Source organism: Phoenix dactylifera, chromosome 15 (assembly GCF_051530095.1).
Source record: "Phoenix dactylifera cultivar Ajwa chromosome 15, Ajwa_hap1_PhDact_Kaust_v1.1, whole genome shotgun sequence".
In the NCBI taxonomy this organism is placed as follows: domain Eukaryota; kingdom Viridiplantae; phylum Streptophyta; class Magnoliopsida; order Arecales; family Arecaceae; genus Phoenix; species Phoenix dactylifera.
This window is the reverse complement of record NC_143204.1, coordinates 23,208,546-23,225,809: the sequence shown is the minus strand read 5'-3', so window position 1 is coordinate 23,225,809 and position 17,264 is coordinate 23,208,546. Positions and strand designations below refer to the sequence as shown.

The window sequence follows — 17,264 nt, the reverse complement described above, 5'->3', positions numbered from 1 at the left end:
TTATTTATGATCATGGAGATGACCACGGCATCATCATGGGGAGTTTCGACTCTCTCTAGATCATCATCTGAGAAGGAGATGGCTTCAGAGGTGCGTGGGTGCTTCGAGGAGGCTTCTTCCCCTGAGGCTTCTCCAGCCGAGGTCCCGCCTCGGATAGTGTTGATGACGCCGGCGATGGGCCTGTTGGCATTTGAACCTTCAGGCTGTGCTGCTCCTTCGGCTGGCTTCTTCCCTTCACGCCGGCCTTGCACAAACCGATCGAGCACTCCTCGGCGGATGAGTGCTTCGATTTCATTTCGGAGCTGATAACAATCCTCGGTATCATGGCCGTGATCCCGGTGGAAACGGCAATACTTCCGAAGATCACGCCGGATTCTGGTGTCTGGCTTCGGAGGTGGGAGCTGGATGCAATCCCGACTCTCAAGCTCCATGAGGATTTCAGCCCGAGGAGCATTGAGGGGAGTATACTTTTCATACCTCCCTTCGGGTGCACGGGCCTGCAGTGGGAACCTCGGGCGGAGTGGTGACCTCTGCTGTGGCGGTCCTCTCAACCGGGGTGGACTCTTTGGGCGGGGCGGATTCTTAGCTCGTCGCGGAGACGGGCTTCTGGGCTGGCCGCGCTCCTCGCGACGTCTCTTCTTGGGGTTCTGCTCGGTCCCGCCCCGCCTAACCGCCACGGCTTCTTCTGCCTTGGCATACTTCCGCGCCCGAGCGAACATTTCGGTGAGGTCCGTGGGGAAATTCTTCTCGATCGAGAAGAGGAATCTGTAGGACCGGGCTCCAGTCTTCAACGCCGACATGGCGATTGACTGGTCAAGCTCCCGAACCTCCCATGTTGCGGCGGTGAACCGGTCCAAGTACTCCTTGAAGGATTCTCCCTCCTTTTGTTTGATATCAAGGAGGGAGTCGGATGTCCGCCGCTGGGGCTGGCTGGCGGCAAAGTTGCCAACAAATTGTCTGCCGAGCTGCTCAAAGGAAGAGACAGTACTCGGCTTCAGCCCGGTGAACCAAAGCCGGGCTGGCCCTCGGAGTGTCGCCGGAAAAGCTTTGCACATCATGGCCTCCGAGGCTCCTTGTAGGGCCATTAAGACCCGGTAATTCTCCAGGTGGTCAAGGGGATCAGCCTTGCCGTTGTAGGGCTCCACCTGGGGCATCTTGAACCGTAGTGGGACCGGTTCATCTTCGATCTCCGGGGAGAAGGGTGACTTCGTAGTGAACTCGAAGTCGTTATCACGTCCTGATTTTCTCCCGTGGAGTGCCTAGATTTGGCGCTCCAACTTCTCGACCTTCTTGTCGAGTTCATCATTCTGGAGGATTGCTGCAGCGGTTCGTTCGAGCGCAGGTTGCCCTGGAACCGACTCAGCTTCTGAAGGCTGCGGCCAGCCTCCGTAGCCTCTGGCTAGGTGCTCTCTCCAGAGGGAGGTCTGGACTTGGGAGTCCTGACCTCGAAGGGGAAGTCCGCTTGTAGGAGGCTCCGGTTGAGCTGGAGCCGGAGGAGGCGGTGCCGTTGGGATGCCCCTGGGTTGCAAGCTTTGGACAGCGGTAGCCAAGGCTTGCACTTGTTGCACCAGGGCATCAAACTGCTCCGGCCGAACTTGAGGGGTTGACTCGGCCGGAGGTGGTGAGTTCCGGACGGAATGCTCAGGACTGGGTGGAGGACGTCGAGAGGCATTGGAAGCCCCTTTGCTTCTTAGCTTCATGGCAGCGAACTCGGGCCCTTCCTCTAGCGCCAACTGTTGCTGGAAATTGGACCCGGGGGCCGCCGCGAAGCTGGGGAAGGAGGAGCTCCGCCGCGGGGAGGGCGGACGGCGGTGCGCCGGCCGGCAGCGTCATCCTGTGCCCTCCTAGGATGTGTGAGAGAGCGGAGAGGAGAGTGCGTCCTGTCCTGTCCCGTCCTGCAAAAAAGAAGCCGGTGGCCGGGCTCCCTGGCGCCGGCCCTCCGATGCTTAAGTCAGAGGGGGCAAATATGTGGAGAGAGCAAGCCAGAGGGTGAAGAAGAATAAGAGGATATTGGTGCTTAATCGTCTGTGCTGTTGTGTTTCAGTCCCTCCTCCCTCTCTTTCCTCCCAGGCTCCCTTTTATAGAGGAATTTTATGTTGCCCGGGAGGTGACAGGGAGTTTGTCCTCTTTTGTAATAATTGGGCATGATTTGGCCCATTAATGGCATAGTGAAAAATAAGGCCGACTCAGACCGAAACCAGGGAGTTGTCACGGTCGATCGGACCTGTTAGAGTGGTTGAACCGCCGGCCGTGGTAGGCCCGGGGTCCATGGATGGTAAGCGCATTTATTACCGAATGAACCGGCGGTCAGGGAGAGCCATACGCTTTGATGGTTCAGTGATCCGGAGATCGTCTTGAGCCGTGTTCATTAAATGACTGAGCGCATCGGAGACTTGAGGAGGTCTCATGCATTAATGGCAGGTCGTGCCAAATACCTGCGGAGATCTTATGCCTTGACGGCTTGGAGATAGCGGCAGGTTGTAATGGAGTTGTCAAGTCCCTCAGGGGGTTAAGTAGGAGTTGAACATCTGGTCAAGGCAATCGGCTCGGCAGGGGTGCCGAGCCGAGCTGGTCGCCCAATGGGGCGTCCTGTGGCGGGGTTGCTTCTAATGCTCCTGGTCGGCGCCCTTTGGTCGGCTCTTTCTAGCCGAGCGCCTTTATTCCGCGCGCTTTCCTCTCTGGTCAGCGCCTTCTAATCGAGCGCTTTTCTGGTCGGCGTCCTCTGGTCGGCTCTTTCTAGCCGAGCATCCCTACTTGGTCGTTGGTTGGTCCGAGCGCCTCTTGGCGCTCCGGTCGGCACTCTTGGGCCGAGCATCTTTTCAGATCGGCGCTCTCTAGCCGAGCACCCCTCTGGTTGGTGTTCTTTGGTCGGCACTCTTCGGCCGAGCGCCTTTCCGGTCGGCGCTTTTTGGCCGAGCGCCTCCGTGGCGGTATGACTTGGGGTTTTTCCCCCAACAAGAGCCTTTTATAAATTATCATTATCACATCCACCAAGTGTTCATAGCCCCCACCGTGTTTTCGAAGAAAGCAGGAAATGACAGATAAGTGATTTTTTCAAGATTTTAAGAAAACGATAAATTAATTTAGAGCCACACAAAATTTATCAACCTTTGTGGGGAACTCCTTATAAAGAAGAACAAGCATGATTGGATATTTCAATTATGACAAACATATGATGTGGTTCTAAACAGTCTACCCCAAGAATCAGTAAACTATGAGCATGGCTTCAGGTGACCTACTTAAAATCAGGACAAAAGATTTTACCTGGAACATTATGGTTAGGGCGCGCAGTGTGTTGACTAGTGGACCATAAGTATCTTCATCGGCACCTCCACAGCATAGCATGTTCAAGGAAGTTGGTACAATAAACACCTTCACAAATTATATACAGAACTGTTCACCACATCAACTTAAAAACACCAATTCGCCTCCTAATAAAAAAAGAATCAGTCCTGCAAGCATAACAACGATGCACAATCGATCAGTGTCATATGCATCCTATCTCCAAACAAACTAACTCAATAATTTCCAATGCAATACACGTCCACAAAGCATGCAAAATAAAAGGGTGAAGGCACACAAAAGTTTCCATCCTATTGCTAATTGGTTCAATGTAAAAGGCACCCACTCGTCAAGATAATCAATCATCATTTAGTAACACAAATGTTTACCAAGAAAGGAAAAAGTTCTCTAAGATTTGAATCATAGAGAATCACGAAACGTAACAAAAATCTTCTAAAAATCATCAGCCTATAGAGAAAGGGAGTGCGATACTCACTGAGAATCAATCAGCAGAAAAGATTCGATATTGAATCAGTTCTCTAACACAAAATTGTCAAACCAAAATTCGAAGAGGAATCAAAAAAATAAAAATAAAAAATCTAATATCCTAAGACCTCCACCCCGCCTAGACAGTGAGGGAATAAATATAAAAGAAAGAAAAGGAGAGAAAAGAAGTTCAGACGGGAGGAGAGTTGGCGAAGGAGAAGGGGGAGGAGGAGGAGGAATTGGTTAGAGAGAGGTGGGGCGTTAGGAAAGAGAGGCCGACGCGTTTCGCGGGGAAACCGGGCTTTTAGATTCGAAGCGACAACGCCCAACCGCTAACCGACCGCCACCTCAACATGGAGGCATGCAGTCGGACGTGCATGCACGTCCCACGTCGCCCAGCCATTTTGTTTTCAACCAAAATTTCCAACGGTCGATTCAGGAACCCTAGATTTACACCATCTCGCTTGACGTATGGAGCCCACATAAGGTGCAGAAACTGTGGCATGCATGATGTATATAATTAGATGTGATCACCTCTTGTAAGTTGCAACAACTAACAAGCATTCAACTGCCAAAAAAGCCACTGATGGTGACTAACTATGTTTGTTTTATGATGAGAAGCAATGTCTTCGGAATATGAATTCCATGGCTCTTAGTTGTTTGTGCTGTGATTCTGGCCGACCACATTATCTAATAAGACTGTTTTTTCCTAACAGTCGCTCTTGTTGCCTTTGGGTTGTTGGAATTCTCCTAAGCCAAGTCTCCCTTGAATCCATCACCCCACTGTAAACCGCCTGACCTGGTGGGCAAAAATGGTGCATGCCACCTCGTCCAACCACTCACAAGCAAAGGTGGCGTACTCACACCATCTTTGATTCCATTCCGCGGGGACTAGTCTATGTTTTGTATTTTGATTCCTCGTGACATACTCGCACCTGAATATAGTGAAACACTAAAAAAAAAAAAAAAAAAAAAAAAGGTGGAACCATCGAACCAGACACGTCTTTTTGTAAAACTGACCATCCTCATTTCCTAAGAGTGTTCTTTAGACATCTATAAAAAAATAATGCATCAAATTTTCTACTACATATAGCGTGCACGTCCAGCACAGCAGCATCACAGCAATTTTGAGCATAAAGCCAGCAGAAGAGAGAGGGGACCCACTATATGATCTGCCAACAAAAGAGAGTTCCACACGAATAGGTTAAGGGCTCTGTTGATCCAACAGGAAGACATACATCCATTTATTTTTGTTAAAATTTAGAATGTCCATAACACAACTTGGGCATCATAGAAAACGATTTATATGCACATTTATGTATATACAAATATCCAAATCTTCATACCTGATCTATCCAAATATGGGTGAAGTCAAAACCACGTATGTGCATTCATATCCAATTGTAAATTGAACAAACAGCTTAACGAGCATAATTGAAATCCAGAGCAAACGCAGTCGGATGTTCTATATCTATATAGAGAGAAATGGACAGCTAGAATAGCCATCTTGCACAACCATCGCCCTCTAATCCCTATTCACTCGTCTATTATAAAAAATAAATGACTAAAATGTTGGTGTGGTCTTTAATTTTATTTGTAAAGCATGATCCAATTGAGGTGAAAGTTTATGGACTTTAAAGTATAACCAGCAATGAGGACCAGCAAATTATATTCCAGGTCATGCAACAAGGAGTATCCAGGGAATTACTGAAATGGGTCAGAATTTCTTCGAATATGTCCTTACAAAACTCGGGCAATTTGGCAAAGAAAAAACTACTCGAAAACCCGGGCAATTACAATCTTGTACCCCATGTAGCTACAACTCATAAAATGGGGTACAAGATTTTAAAACTACAGATTGTAATCGTATATGCTATGCAGAACCTGTTTGCCAACAAATAAACCATGAACTATGTTTAAATTCCATTAAGGAATAGGGATAATAAGCGCATCGACTGTCAATTTCACCGCTTCTGAATATGGACTGGAAGACCAACTTTCCAATCTCGATCTGTCTGATCACTGGCAATTTATCCCCCTTGCAAGAATTTTTCATTTCCTTGCTCATGTTCAATAACAGATTAAGCTGGTACTCTTGTACTTGAATACATGCCTTAAGATTTCCACATCAAAACAAGAACCAAGATATGATTAGAGAATTTTGATACCTCACTAATTTTTGGGCCGTGATTCTAGAGGTGGGTCTGTCACAGATTTCTCATTAGCCAATACATGAATTTCAGTCAGAAATTACATATTAAGGTGTATTATCATTGGAAGTACAATGAAGTTATCAACCAAATCCATGCTTGCACAAATAAAGAAACTGATATACTTTGTCCTCCCAACTTCTAAAATTCTATCTTTGTTGAGCTTGCCTGCTTCTCACTAAAAGATCCACTCTGCTACCTCGGCAAGATGCCCTCTTGTGGATCAGTTGATACACTGCACAAAAGCAAAGCAGAGATCAGCATTAACTCAACCTGAGCCCGAGCCCAAAAAGTACTATGGAAAGAAATTAGAAGGAAATAAATAAATACTGATAAGGTACTAAAAAAAACTCGACATGCAAAATCTGTTGAGGAGAAGTCAAAATGCTGCAAGTCACCACAAATAAAACATATTCACTCTCAATGATACTTCTAATAACATTGTCTGCTGGCAGTCATATTGAATCATTCTATGGGGCCCTAAGAGCGTGGGAACCATTATGTTCCTTTACATCCTTGGTCTCAAAAATTATACACGATCATGTATACATAAGAAAACCTTCAAACTTATCTTTGATGTTTTAATAATTTATCAAACCATAAACTATTAGCTCCATCATGAAACATCCTTGATGCCTGATCATTAATATTAGTCATGGTGCCCGTTCTTGTTTCCATGACAAATCAAATGAATGATATCCTTTTTAGCAGTGGGTGGACAAATATTGAAACCAGAAAAAAGAGAAAGAACTAGAATGCATTAAACTTTTGCTGACAATCTTGATAAAAGCATTCATGGTCTTGATTAATTACAATGTTAAGGATGTAGAGAATTCCTTTTTACTATCACATAGTTTGCTTCCTAAACCTCTCTACCATCTCATGAAACTTCTTTCTTTGTCCGTTAGAAAGATTTGAAACTTCACTGATATAATTCTCATTGCAGCACACTCTCTCTATATTCACGGCATACAAAGTTCGAAAAATAATACCAAATTCATCACAAAACCCCTAAACCAAAAATGAGGCACTTGATAAAATTTAATGATCTTCATGCATAGCTTTCGGTGTCCATTTGCAAGAAAATCTTCCATAACATGTTAAACTTATTAGGGTTGCAGTGGTTGGCATTGCTCTGGTTGTGCATAGGGGGGGAATTTGTCTCCTATATCATAGGGACTCGTGGACTTTTTGGGTAGAAATTGCATGAATACAAAAATGAAAACATGCATATCGAAACAAACAGCCAAATAAAAATCATGGTAGCGATAAAGCACATCACTTGAAAAGTTGTTTGTTTGGTGATTGTGTTTACCAAGATCCATAGAGTTAGGGCTTGACAAAAAGATGTAGAGAAGGAAAAAATGGCAATGGAGAAACATGCAAAGCTAGAAGTGGCACTGATGGAGAGGGAGTAGCAACCAATAGTACGGTATCAGCATATAACATGATCATCAAGTCTCACTCTGACTCTTTTTTTTCAGCTTATGAATCCTTCACAATTCATGTGTCAAAGACTCTCTAGCATCCTAACCATAATGAACAATAAAACATATGAAACCATGTGTAGAAGCATGCAGAATTCAAAACTTAACTTTTAATCTGATTATTAACAAATGAGCAAGGTTCAAACAAATAAAATTACGATGACTAGAATGATATGCTGAGAGAAAAGGAGAATAAGCAAAATGAGTTCATAGAAGAATGCTTCAGACCCCCGGAGTTCCTAGGCTGATACATGTGATGAGTAGCCTCAATGCATATTGAATTATGAATAGATGCATGTAGCTAGCAAAGGTGCATTTTGTCCTTAAATCCATACCATACTTAAACAAAATTCTTTACTACTACAATAAAGAAATAATATTCAATGATTACTTAAACACTGAGTCCTCCAATGAGATTTTTGGATCTAACAACCCAGATTGGATCCATTACAGGTCTTGAACTGCCAGCTAAAGTGTGAAGCATACTGGTCGAGTATGACAATAAGAATCGCTTCGATTTAGCTTCAAATTGAAGAGGGTCACAATGTCCCAGAAAATGGCAATTGTACTGAAAAGTAAAATTCCCAACCTAGTTCATGTCAAGAATATAATATGATAAAATATTTTGGCATGCTTCTCGTATCAGCCTTAAGAAACATCTTTCGTGACATCCAAGGTTCTTTTTAAAGCAGGGAAAAAGTAATCGGCACATGCAAAGAAGCAGATAAAGGATTAATAGAGCATCAGAGTCAACTGATTGCCTTGAGCAAACCTCAGGTGCTTCTAATAACCCAGATTACAGTGAACAAAAAGAAACTAGTAAAAAACTAATTAAAGACTTGAGTAATTGCTTTCAGTTGTGTTTCAAGTTCTAAACCTTCTAAGCAAAACAATTATCAATGACTTTCTATGTTGCTCTTTGCTCAATTTATTCATTATATGTGTGCACATTAAGAAGCCAAAAAAAGGCAGATTAAAATGCCAAAAATACCAAATAGTTAGCTTTCATTTGTCTTACATCTGCAAAGCAACTAAAATTAAATTGTTTTGCCTGCCTTGTCGCAATGCCTTACTAGTCAGATATAGCAATGTACATCATAAAAGAAAATTGCACCTCACCAACTCAACAGCTTGCTTTACATTGACTGTACTGACCATGTAATTTGCCTCTTAGCCCTTAAGTATTACACCCACAGGAAAGCATAAAAATAACCTTAATAAAATCCAGTGGAATTGTTATCCCATATTCAATATTATCTTACAGAAACTAATTGCCAAGGTTGCAGTTATGTTACTAATATATTGAATAAGTTCACAGAATCAATGGGAAGGTTACACTGTTCTTTATCTCTTCATGATGAGTGAACTCTATAGTTGTTATCAGATCCATAAGTCTATTATTCTAATGTTCCCATGCTTTTGATGTATAAACGCAATGCCCCCAACCTTAATCAACTTGAAAGGAAATTCACCAACTCCTCCCGGACTAATAAAGAAATGACCAACTAACAACACAATCAAAGATTCAAGCTCTCTATAATGGTTGTATGACCACTGCTGAACATGACCTCCCAAGACAGATGTTTGTGCATGTGCATATAGAGAGAGAGTGCGCTCCTTCTGATGGTATTCAGGCTCTAAACCTATTGGTAGAAAATCAAGATGCATGTTTTAAGATGAGGATCCATAAACTTGATCATAACTTAAAAACATCTAAAATACCAAAAAACATAATGAACAACACTAATAGTGTTGTCACGTTAAAATAGATGATAATACATATAAATTTTGGGATCCATGTTAGTACCCTTTAAAGCATGTATAAACTACAAGTCAATTGGTTTGAGTGTTTCCACGAATCAAATTAAAACTGTCTATTTTTGTCCACCTGAGGCTTAGGTAAAAGACCTTTAAATATAGAATGTTGGTTATAAATATTTTACGTGTAGATAATGATCAACTCTGCGGATACTTAATTCAAGATGCAAAAGTAGTCTATCTCGATAAACACACATGAACACAAAATTTAAATACTTGCAGACTTACCTATGCATGAATAATTTCTTAATTAATGGTTATTCATTGACAGAAAAATTAAAAAGATTTTTTCGGGCTTATGGTTGTGAACGATTCAAAGTTTCAAACCACTTGAAATTTGGTTCACATGTACTTAAGGGTATGTAGAAGTAGATGGAAATTTTGGATCATCAACTTGAATGCCCACACCAGATGTTTTGGCACAAGATAAAACTCAATTAGTTTGCTTTCCTCCCCTTGAGAGGAGAATATACATAGTCCTCTCACCTTTTCAACTACTAGATTTAAATCTGGATGATCCATAGAGTATTACGACAAGAATATATCTAGTCCTCTCACTTTTTTTTCAACTAGTAACATAACCCACTACAAAGAGGGCAGGTCTCTTTTTCCACACACAAATATCTCTGAATATGTATACACATAGGTAAATATGAGTACATATCCTCTCAATCTAAGTGGGCATTTGAATTTTTTTATATATATATTTTGTGTTACATTGGGTGAGTTGGCAACCATGTTGGTGCGTTTTATAAGAAAAAATGATAATTGTAACAAAGGAATCCAATGCAAGACCAAGAATATATTCATCATCAGACTAATGACAAAGCACATAAATCATTACGTTTTTCAATCAATATTAAATGCTATACAACTACAAGGGCAAGTTCTAAAATATCACGCCCCAAATCCAGGACATAATACAACTATGCTACCGAGGAGTATAATCCACAATAACACAAAGCCAACATTACATTTAGCCTTCAAATCCATCTCAAATAAAATATAATAAATAAAAGTCCAATATCATTATCTATTAAATGCAACCAATATTGGTTCAGAGCATCTAAATCCAAACATAAATACCAAACTCATAATCCACAATATTCAAAGAATCATTAACTACAAATTCAAATCAACTTAAAATACTAAAATTCTTCTACATAATCGTCAAGCTTGCTAGCGCGAACTCCAAACCCGAACCATCCTTCGTTCCTATCAACCCTATTCATCTGGAGAGAGAAAAATAAAAATAGAGATATATGAGCGATACAACTCAGTAAATAAATCTTACTTTACCTTACCGGATCAAGCATATGTTTATTTATGTTAATGCATCATTCAAAAAAACATAACATATATTCCAAAATAAGCATTTCATAGTACAGTATATCAAGTCATAAAGCAAATCCTGCATGAACAAATCATCCATATTTTATAAACATAGTTCTATTTATATTGCAAATAAATTCGTAAATCATTCTTCATGTCATTTAATCTTATCATGGATCAAAATATTGCTCATAAATATTCGTGTCATGGTCACTATAACCATGATAGGGCCATCTTCGTAATTGACAAGATATCATAGTTCATATTCGTTACCAACTTTAACTCATTGACAGAAGGCCGTTTTCGTTTGATACTGGCTCCAGGATGTCGATTGGCCCTCACTTCTAGGTGCGGTCATAGCAATCTAAGAGCCTTTAAAAAACTTATATTTTTTCTTAAAAATACACATAAATAGATGAAAAACACTAAATGACATGATCAGATTCATATTTCATAACAAAGCTATTTTTATCAAAATATTCATTAAACTATTTTTTATAATAAAGCATGATTTTCATAACATATATGCTGATCCATAATTTTAAGAAAAGCATGATATTTTCAAAAAAAATTTATGCACGGAAAACATGATCATTTGAAAAATAATGAGTGTAAGATCTACTTTCCTCTTTTGACTTAGACTGTCAGACTTTGCTAGGTAACTCTGCTAGACCTATTTGAAATATTAACAACGAAATTAATTTTTAATTAATAACTTTAAATAAATAATTCAAGAAGACTTGACCAAGCGTAAGAGCGAAGAATCTTTCTTTCCGTCTCTCTTATTGAATTATTTATTTAAAGTTATTAATTAAAAATTAATTTTGCTGTTAATATTTCAAATAGGTCTAACAGAGTCGCCTAGCCAAGTCTAACAATTTAAGACAAAAGAGATAAGTAGATCTTATAGTCCTAATTATTTTTCAAATGATCATGTTTTCCGTGCATTATTTTTTTTGAAAATATCATACTTTTCTTAAAATTATGAATCAGCATATATGTTATGGAAATCATGCTTTATTATGAAAATAGTTTCATGAATGTTTTGATAAAAATAGCTTTGTTATGAAATATAAATCTGATCATGCCATTGAGTGTTTTTCATCTATTTATGTGTATTTTTTAAAAAAAAGATATAAATTTTCTAAAGGTTTTCAGATTGTTATGACCGCCCTTAGAAATGAGGGCCAAGCAACATCCTGGAGCTAGCATCCAACGAAGACGACCCTCTGCCAATGAGTTAAAGTTGGTCACGAATACGAACTATGATATCTTGTCGATTACGAAGATGGCCCTGACACGGATTATAGTGACCATGGCATGAATATCTGTGAGCAATATTTTGATCCATGATAGAAATAAATGACGTGAAGAATGATTTACGAATTTATTTGCAATATAAATGGAACTATGTTTATGAAAGATGGATGATTTGTTCATGCATGATTTGCTTTATGACTTGATATACTGTACTACGAAATGCTTATTTTGAAATATTTGTTATTTTTTTAAAATGAAGCATTGACATGAAAAAACTTATACTTGATCCGGCAGGATAAAGTAAAATTTATTTACTAAGTTGTGTCGCTCATATATCTCTATTTTTATTTTTTTCTCTCCAGATGTATTGGGCTGATAGAAATGAAGGATGGTTGGGGCTTGGACACTAGCAAGCTTGGCGATTATGTAGAAAAATTTTAGTATAGTAAGTTGACTATGAAATTGTAGTTAATGATTCTCTAAATATTGAGGATTATGGATTTGATATTTATGTTTGGATTTAGACGCTTTGAACCAGTATTGGTTGCATTTAATGGATAATAAAATTAAACTTTTACTTATTATATTTTCTTTGAGATGGATTTGAAGGCCAAATATAATGTTGGCTTCGTGTTGTCGTGGATTGTACCCCTCGATAGCATGGTCGTGTTATGTCCCGAATTTGGGGCAGGACATTTTATGGTATCATAGTCAAGTTTCGATCCTGGGACCTATGGGTTATGGGCCCACCACGCTTCTGCAGCGCCACTCTAATGGCTCCAACAACCTGGCAGGTCTTTGATGTTCGGCTTTTACCTGTTGACATACCAAGTACTGGGCTACAAAGCTGGCTATTTCTCTTTTCATGCTATTCCACCAAAAGTGCTCCCTTAAATCTCTATACATCTTTGTGCTACCAAGATAAATAGAGAAACGAGATCGGTGAGCTTCTTCCATAATTTTTTTCTTCATGACAGGATCTCGTGGTACACAAAATCTGATCCCAAATCGTAAATTACCATCCTAGTGAATTTTGAATTCAGGTCGCAGCCCCTTTTCTACATCTTTCTTGAGTTGACACAAACGGACATCGTTTTGTTAGGCAGTCTTTACTCTCTCTATCAAGGTTGATTGCACTCTTAAACTAGCCAACATACTCTTAGCACGTTTTGTAGTCACCTCAATCTGCATCTTATCAAGATTCTTTAAAATTTGATATTGGGTAGTAAGTAAAGTTGTTGTGCTCGTTGTTGACTTCCTACAGAGAGCATCAACCACCACATTACCTTTTCCAAAATAGTATTTAATGGTTAGTTTATAATATTTCAGCAGTTCAAGCCATCTTCTCTGCCTCATGTTTAGCTTCTTTTGAGTAAATACGCACTTTAAGCTTTTATGGTCAATGAAAATTTCACATGGCTCTCCATATAGGCAGTGTCCCCAAATTTTTAAAATAAAGACTACCGCTGCCAGTTCTAAATCATGTGCTGGATAATTCTGCTCATAGAACTTCAACTGCCTAGAGGCATAGGCTATCACTTTATCATTTTGTATTAGTACACAACCCAATCCTTTCTTGAAGGCATCACTATAAATGGTAAAACCCCCAGGACTAGATAGTAAAGTAAGAATTGGTGCCGATACCAATCTTTGTTGGAACTCTTGGAAGCTTTGTTCACAATCCTCATTCCATTCAAACTTTGCTCGTTTCTTGGTTAAACAAGTTAAAGGAGCAGCTATCCGAGAAAATTCTTCCACAAACCTCCTACAGTACCCAGCCAAATCCAAGAAGCTTCTGATTTCAATCACATTCGTAGGACGAGGCTAGTTCACCGTTGCTTCTATTTTCTTTGGGTCTACTGAAATTTCTTTCTAAGAAATCACGTGCTCGAGAAATGAAATGCTATCCAACCAAAATTTACATTTGCTCACTTCTTTTTGACTAATGTATAAGCTTTGCCACTAGATTTGGCTACAAATCTGACCCAATGCTCACATAAAGGTGCATAGCTCATCCTTACACTCTTGAATAATTTTAGAAATTACAAATCATAATCTAATATATTTGGTGTCATCAATGTTTCTGATCTTACTTCGTCGATTATTTGGCAGTTTAACAACAATCTTGAACACAAAGGGCAGCGAAAAGGTTGTCTACCATCCTAAATAGGCAAGATTAGCCAAACCTCAAAATTCTAACACAAACGTACTGCAATGGATGCTTATGACACTTATTAAAGTTAAGATCATCTCTTTGCACGGAGATAGTCAAGCTACAAGCAGATGCTTTACTGCCCATTACAATCCCAACACTGTTGCTCTCATCCTACCTATGTGGAAGAATAGTTCCTCTCATCATGCCTATGCACATTCCCTTCCCAAGTACTAGCTAACGCATGTTATGCTTTCTGATTTCTGAAGTGTCACATCCTGTGTCATTTATTCAGATCAAGTGACTAAATGAATAATGTGCTCATTATGTGCAACCAAAAGCTTCATAATTACCAAGCTTTCTAGACATCCAAAGTTTCTTGACCAAAAATCTCTCACAAGTCAAATCTTTGGATATCTTCTCATCAATTATCATCCTAAGTCTCATCATGTTACATGAAAAATCATCCTCATGACACTTTCTACATTCTCCTGTCAGTGATAAGCCAATCGACTTATAGTACTGTTGTTGGTGAAAGAAAAATCCACAAAAAACTAGAACAGAAGACGACGGATGCTACAAGCTCACCCACAAACAACTAGCAATGCTACCAAGTCCAAGCCCAACCACAAACAACAAACAATGCTACCAAGTCCAAGCCCGCCCACAAACAACTGCCGATGAGCGACCCAAGTTTGAGTTCTTCAGAGTCCAAGATCGATGCAAGCAATCCTATAATATCATTCTTGCACAACAGAATCCCTCAAGATGAAAAGGTAAACAAATATGAGTCTCTCCCCCAAAGGAACTGTAAAATCCACATCAAGGTTTGACATTTTACTTGGATTAGATTGGCCAACGGAATGATTTGTTGTCCATGGATTCAAGCAAGCAATGAATAAGTACATCAGCTTCCTCAAAAGTGAAAATTAATATAATGAACAACGGTTCCATAAAATAACTCCATCAAAACAATCAAAATATATAATATAATTTCCCCTGAAGAAAAACCTAATCACCAGAAAGTTAAATAAGCAAGCAAGAAAGCACCCTTTTTTCTATTAATAGAGAACCCTAATTTTGACAACGGGGTTGGTTGCTGACCTTGAATCGAAATCATCATATTCCTATGATCAACTGATCTTGGGGTCAGGCATGGGGAAGAGCCCGGCCCCGGCGGCCCCTCTCGGGGGCGAGAACCCCAAGAACTTCTGGAGATTAGTCCGGATGCTAATGGAGCAAAGGAAGTAAAGAAAGACCATGGAACAATCAGTGGGATCGGTTCCCGGAAGCCCTCGGTGGCTCATCTTCAGCACCAAAGGGATCGGCGAGAAGGGGAGCTTCGCCACGGCCCGGCCCTCGAACAGAGAGTTGAGGAGACCGAACACGACGAAGAGGACACCGGCGACGACGGCACCGGATTTGAACTTGGAGAGGGAGAGGTCGCGGGTGGACTCCTTGAGGCTGGTCTCGACCCGGTCCATCTTCTTGGCCCGGGAGGAGGGCTTCTTGGAGGAGGCAGCGGGGGCCCCGGCAGCGGCGCCGGAGGTCGCGGCGGCGGAGGAGGAGGAGGTGGATTTCATGGATTCGAGCTTCTTGGAGGCCTTGTCGATGGAGGAGCGGAGGGATTTGTAGGTGGAGGTGCGGTAGATGAGGAGCCAGGAGATGCCCTCGCAGAGGAAGGCGGTGCATACGGAGATCCCCACCACCACGAGGCTGTCGCCGTAGCGGAACGAGGAGAGGGCCGTCGCCATGGGATCTCTTGGTCTCCCGGGTCCTCTTCCCCGCTATTCTCTTCCCTCTTCGTGGGGTTGCGATCGAGGAATGAAATCGGCATCGAAATCTACTTAAATCCGGCAAAATTGGTTCGGTTGTCCCGCAATCATATGTTAGCAATCATCATTTAATTAGGAACAAATGTCGGTAACATGTTTCCCGACATCAGTTCATATATGTCAGCCTAGAATTCTCTCACTCAACTCATGACAAATATGTGTGTGAATGTTCATTTCCATAAGATAATCGCTATAGCATATGTTAAAATGCTACATCATATGACCACATAATTGAACCTGCAATTCTCTGTCAATTGTATATAATGCGGTGAAAAATTTAAATCCCAACACTAACAAGCCTTTAGGAATGTAGCCATACCAGCAAAACTAGTTAATAACTCCAATATATTATTGGTCCATAGCTCTATGCTTCATGAACTCGTCTTTCGATTTTGTAACTGACACTCTTTAATAATGGACAACAAGAATATGAAAATGTATGAGATTCTTATCCCTAACCATGTTGTGAGAATTATAAGTCCTTATGAATGTAGCCATACCAGCAAAACTAGTTGATAGCTCCATTATATTACTAGCCCATTGTTCTATGCTTCATGAACTCGTCCTTCGATTTTGTGACTGACACTCTTTAATAATGGACAACAAAAATATGAAAATACATGAGATTCTTATGCTTAACCATGTTGTGAGAATTATTTGGCAAATCATTATTTTCCATGCCCCTTGACTTATGAGGTATATGAGAAACTAATCATGTGGAAAACAACCCTGTAGCTATGCAAACTAGTTGGTTTGATTTCTTCCTAGCCTTTCAGAATGTGGAAGTATTTGATAAAAGAAAATTACCTAGAGGGCATTCCTGATGAGACAAAAACACCCAAGCTTTCATCATCCAGTATTTAGTACTCTACTTTGTTATCATCTCGAAGTCAATTAAATAGATTCCATAAAGCCTGTTAACTCAAAAGTTTATCGAAATTGGATGGCAGAGAAAACGAACTTTGGAGCATTAAAAAAAATTTTTGCAGGCCGTATGGTTTGAAGTTCGAAATTTGCAAGGAGCTATTAATTGATGAGAATTACGATGTCCGTTTATAGTCACCCATTTGGTTGGAATAAATTCTAGTTCAGAATAACATGAAACATACAAGTATCTGCCAAAAAAATTCGATAATGAAGCAGGAACGGGTGGATAGTTCATCCCAGTGGTATCTTGAAATGAAATATGGATTTTAAGCAATCAAAGACATATCAAATTACAATGTAGATAACAATAATAGTAGAAGGAGACGCGATAATTAACTGCTAGTGAGAGCAAAGGATGTTGGATGAAACCCTTGGTGCTTCTTCGGAGAAGCTATAAAGCTTGGAAAAGTATGGAATCCACTTTCTCTGCTTGAGAAGCTAATTTTGTATCCTTTGTTTAGCTTTCTCTGAATCA

At 40.4% G+C, this 17,264-nt stretch overlaps 1 protein-coding gene across 4 annotated transcripts; it reads right to left on the bottom strand.

The window, feature by feature from the left end:
- Positions 1–5,904: 5,904 nt before the first annotated feature.
- On the bottom strand, positions 5,905–15,867 carry LOC103705794 (uncharacterized). Of its 4 annotated transcripts, none has more exons than XM_089927509.1 (2): positions 15,132–15,866; positions 5,905–6,213 (listed from the first exon to the last, which is right to left on the bottom strand). In XM_089927509.1, the coding sequence occupies exon 1, from the start codon at positions 15,779–15,781 to the stop codon at positions 15,161–15,163; it is 621 nt and encodes a 206-aa protein (XP_089783635.1). In that variant the 5' UTR covers positions 15,782–15,866; the 3' UTR covers positions 5,905–6,213; positions 15,132–15,160. The 4 variants fall into 4 exon arrangements, with proteins under 4 accessions (XP_089783635.1, XP_017697921.2, XP_017697920.2 ...); XM_017842432.5 differs by lacking the exon at positions 5,905–6,213 and adding an exon at positions 7,781–7,987 and having other exon boundaries at positions 15,132–15,867; XM_017842431.5 differs by lacking the exon at positions 5,905–6,213 and adding an exon at positions 8,018–9,108 and having other exon boundaries at positions 15,132–15,867.
- Positions 15,868–17,264: the final 1,397 nt, after the last annotated feature.

Bases quoted from the DNA above. Each gene is read 5' to 3' on its own strand.
- LOC103705794 (XM_017842432.5), bottom strand. From the start codon at position 15,781: ATGGCGACGGCCCTCTCCTCGTTCCGCTACGGCGACAGCCTCGTGGTG.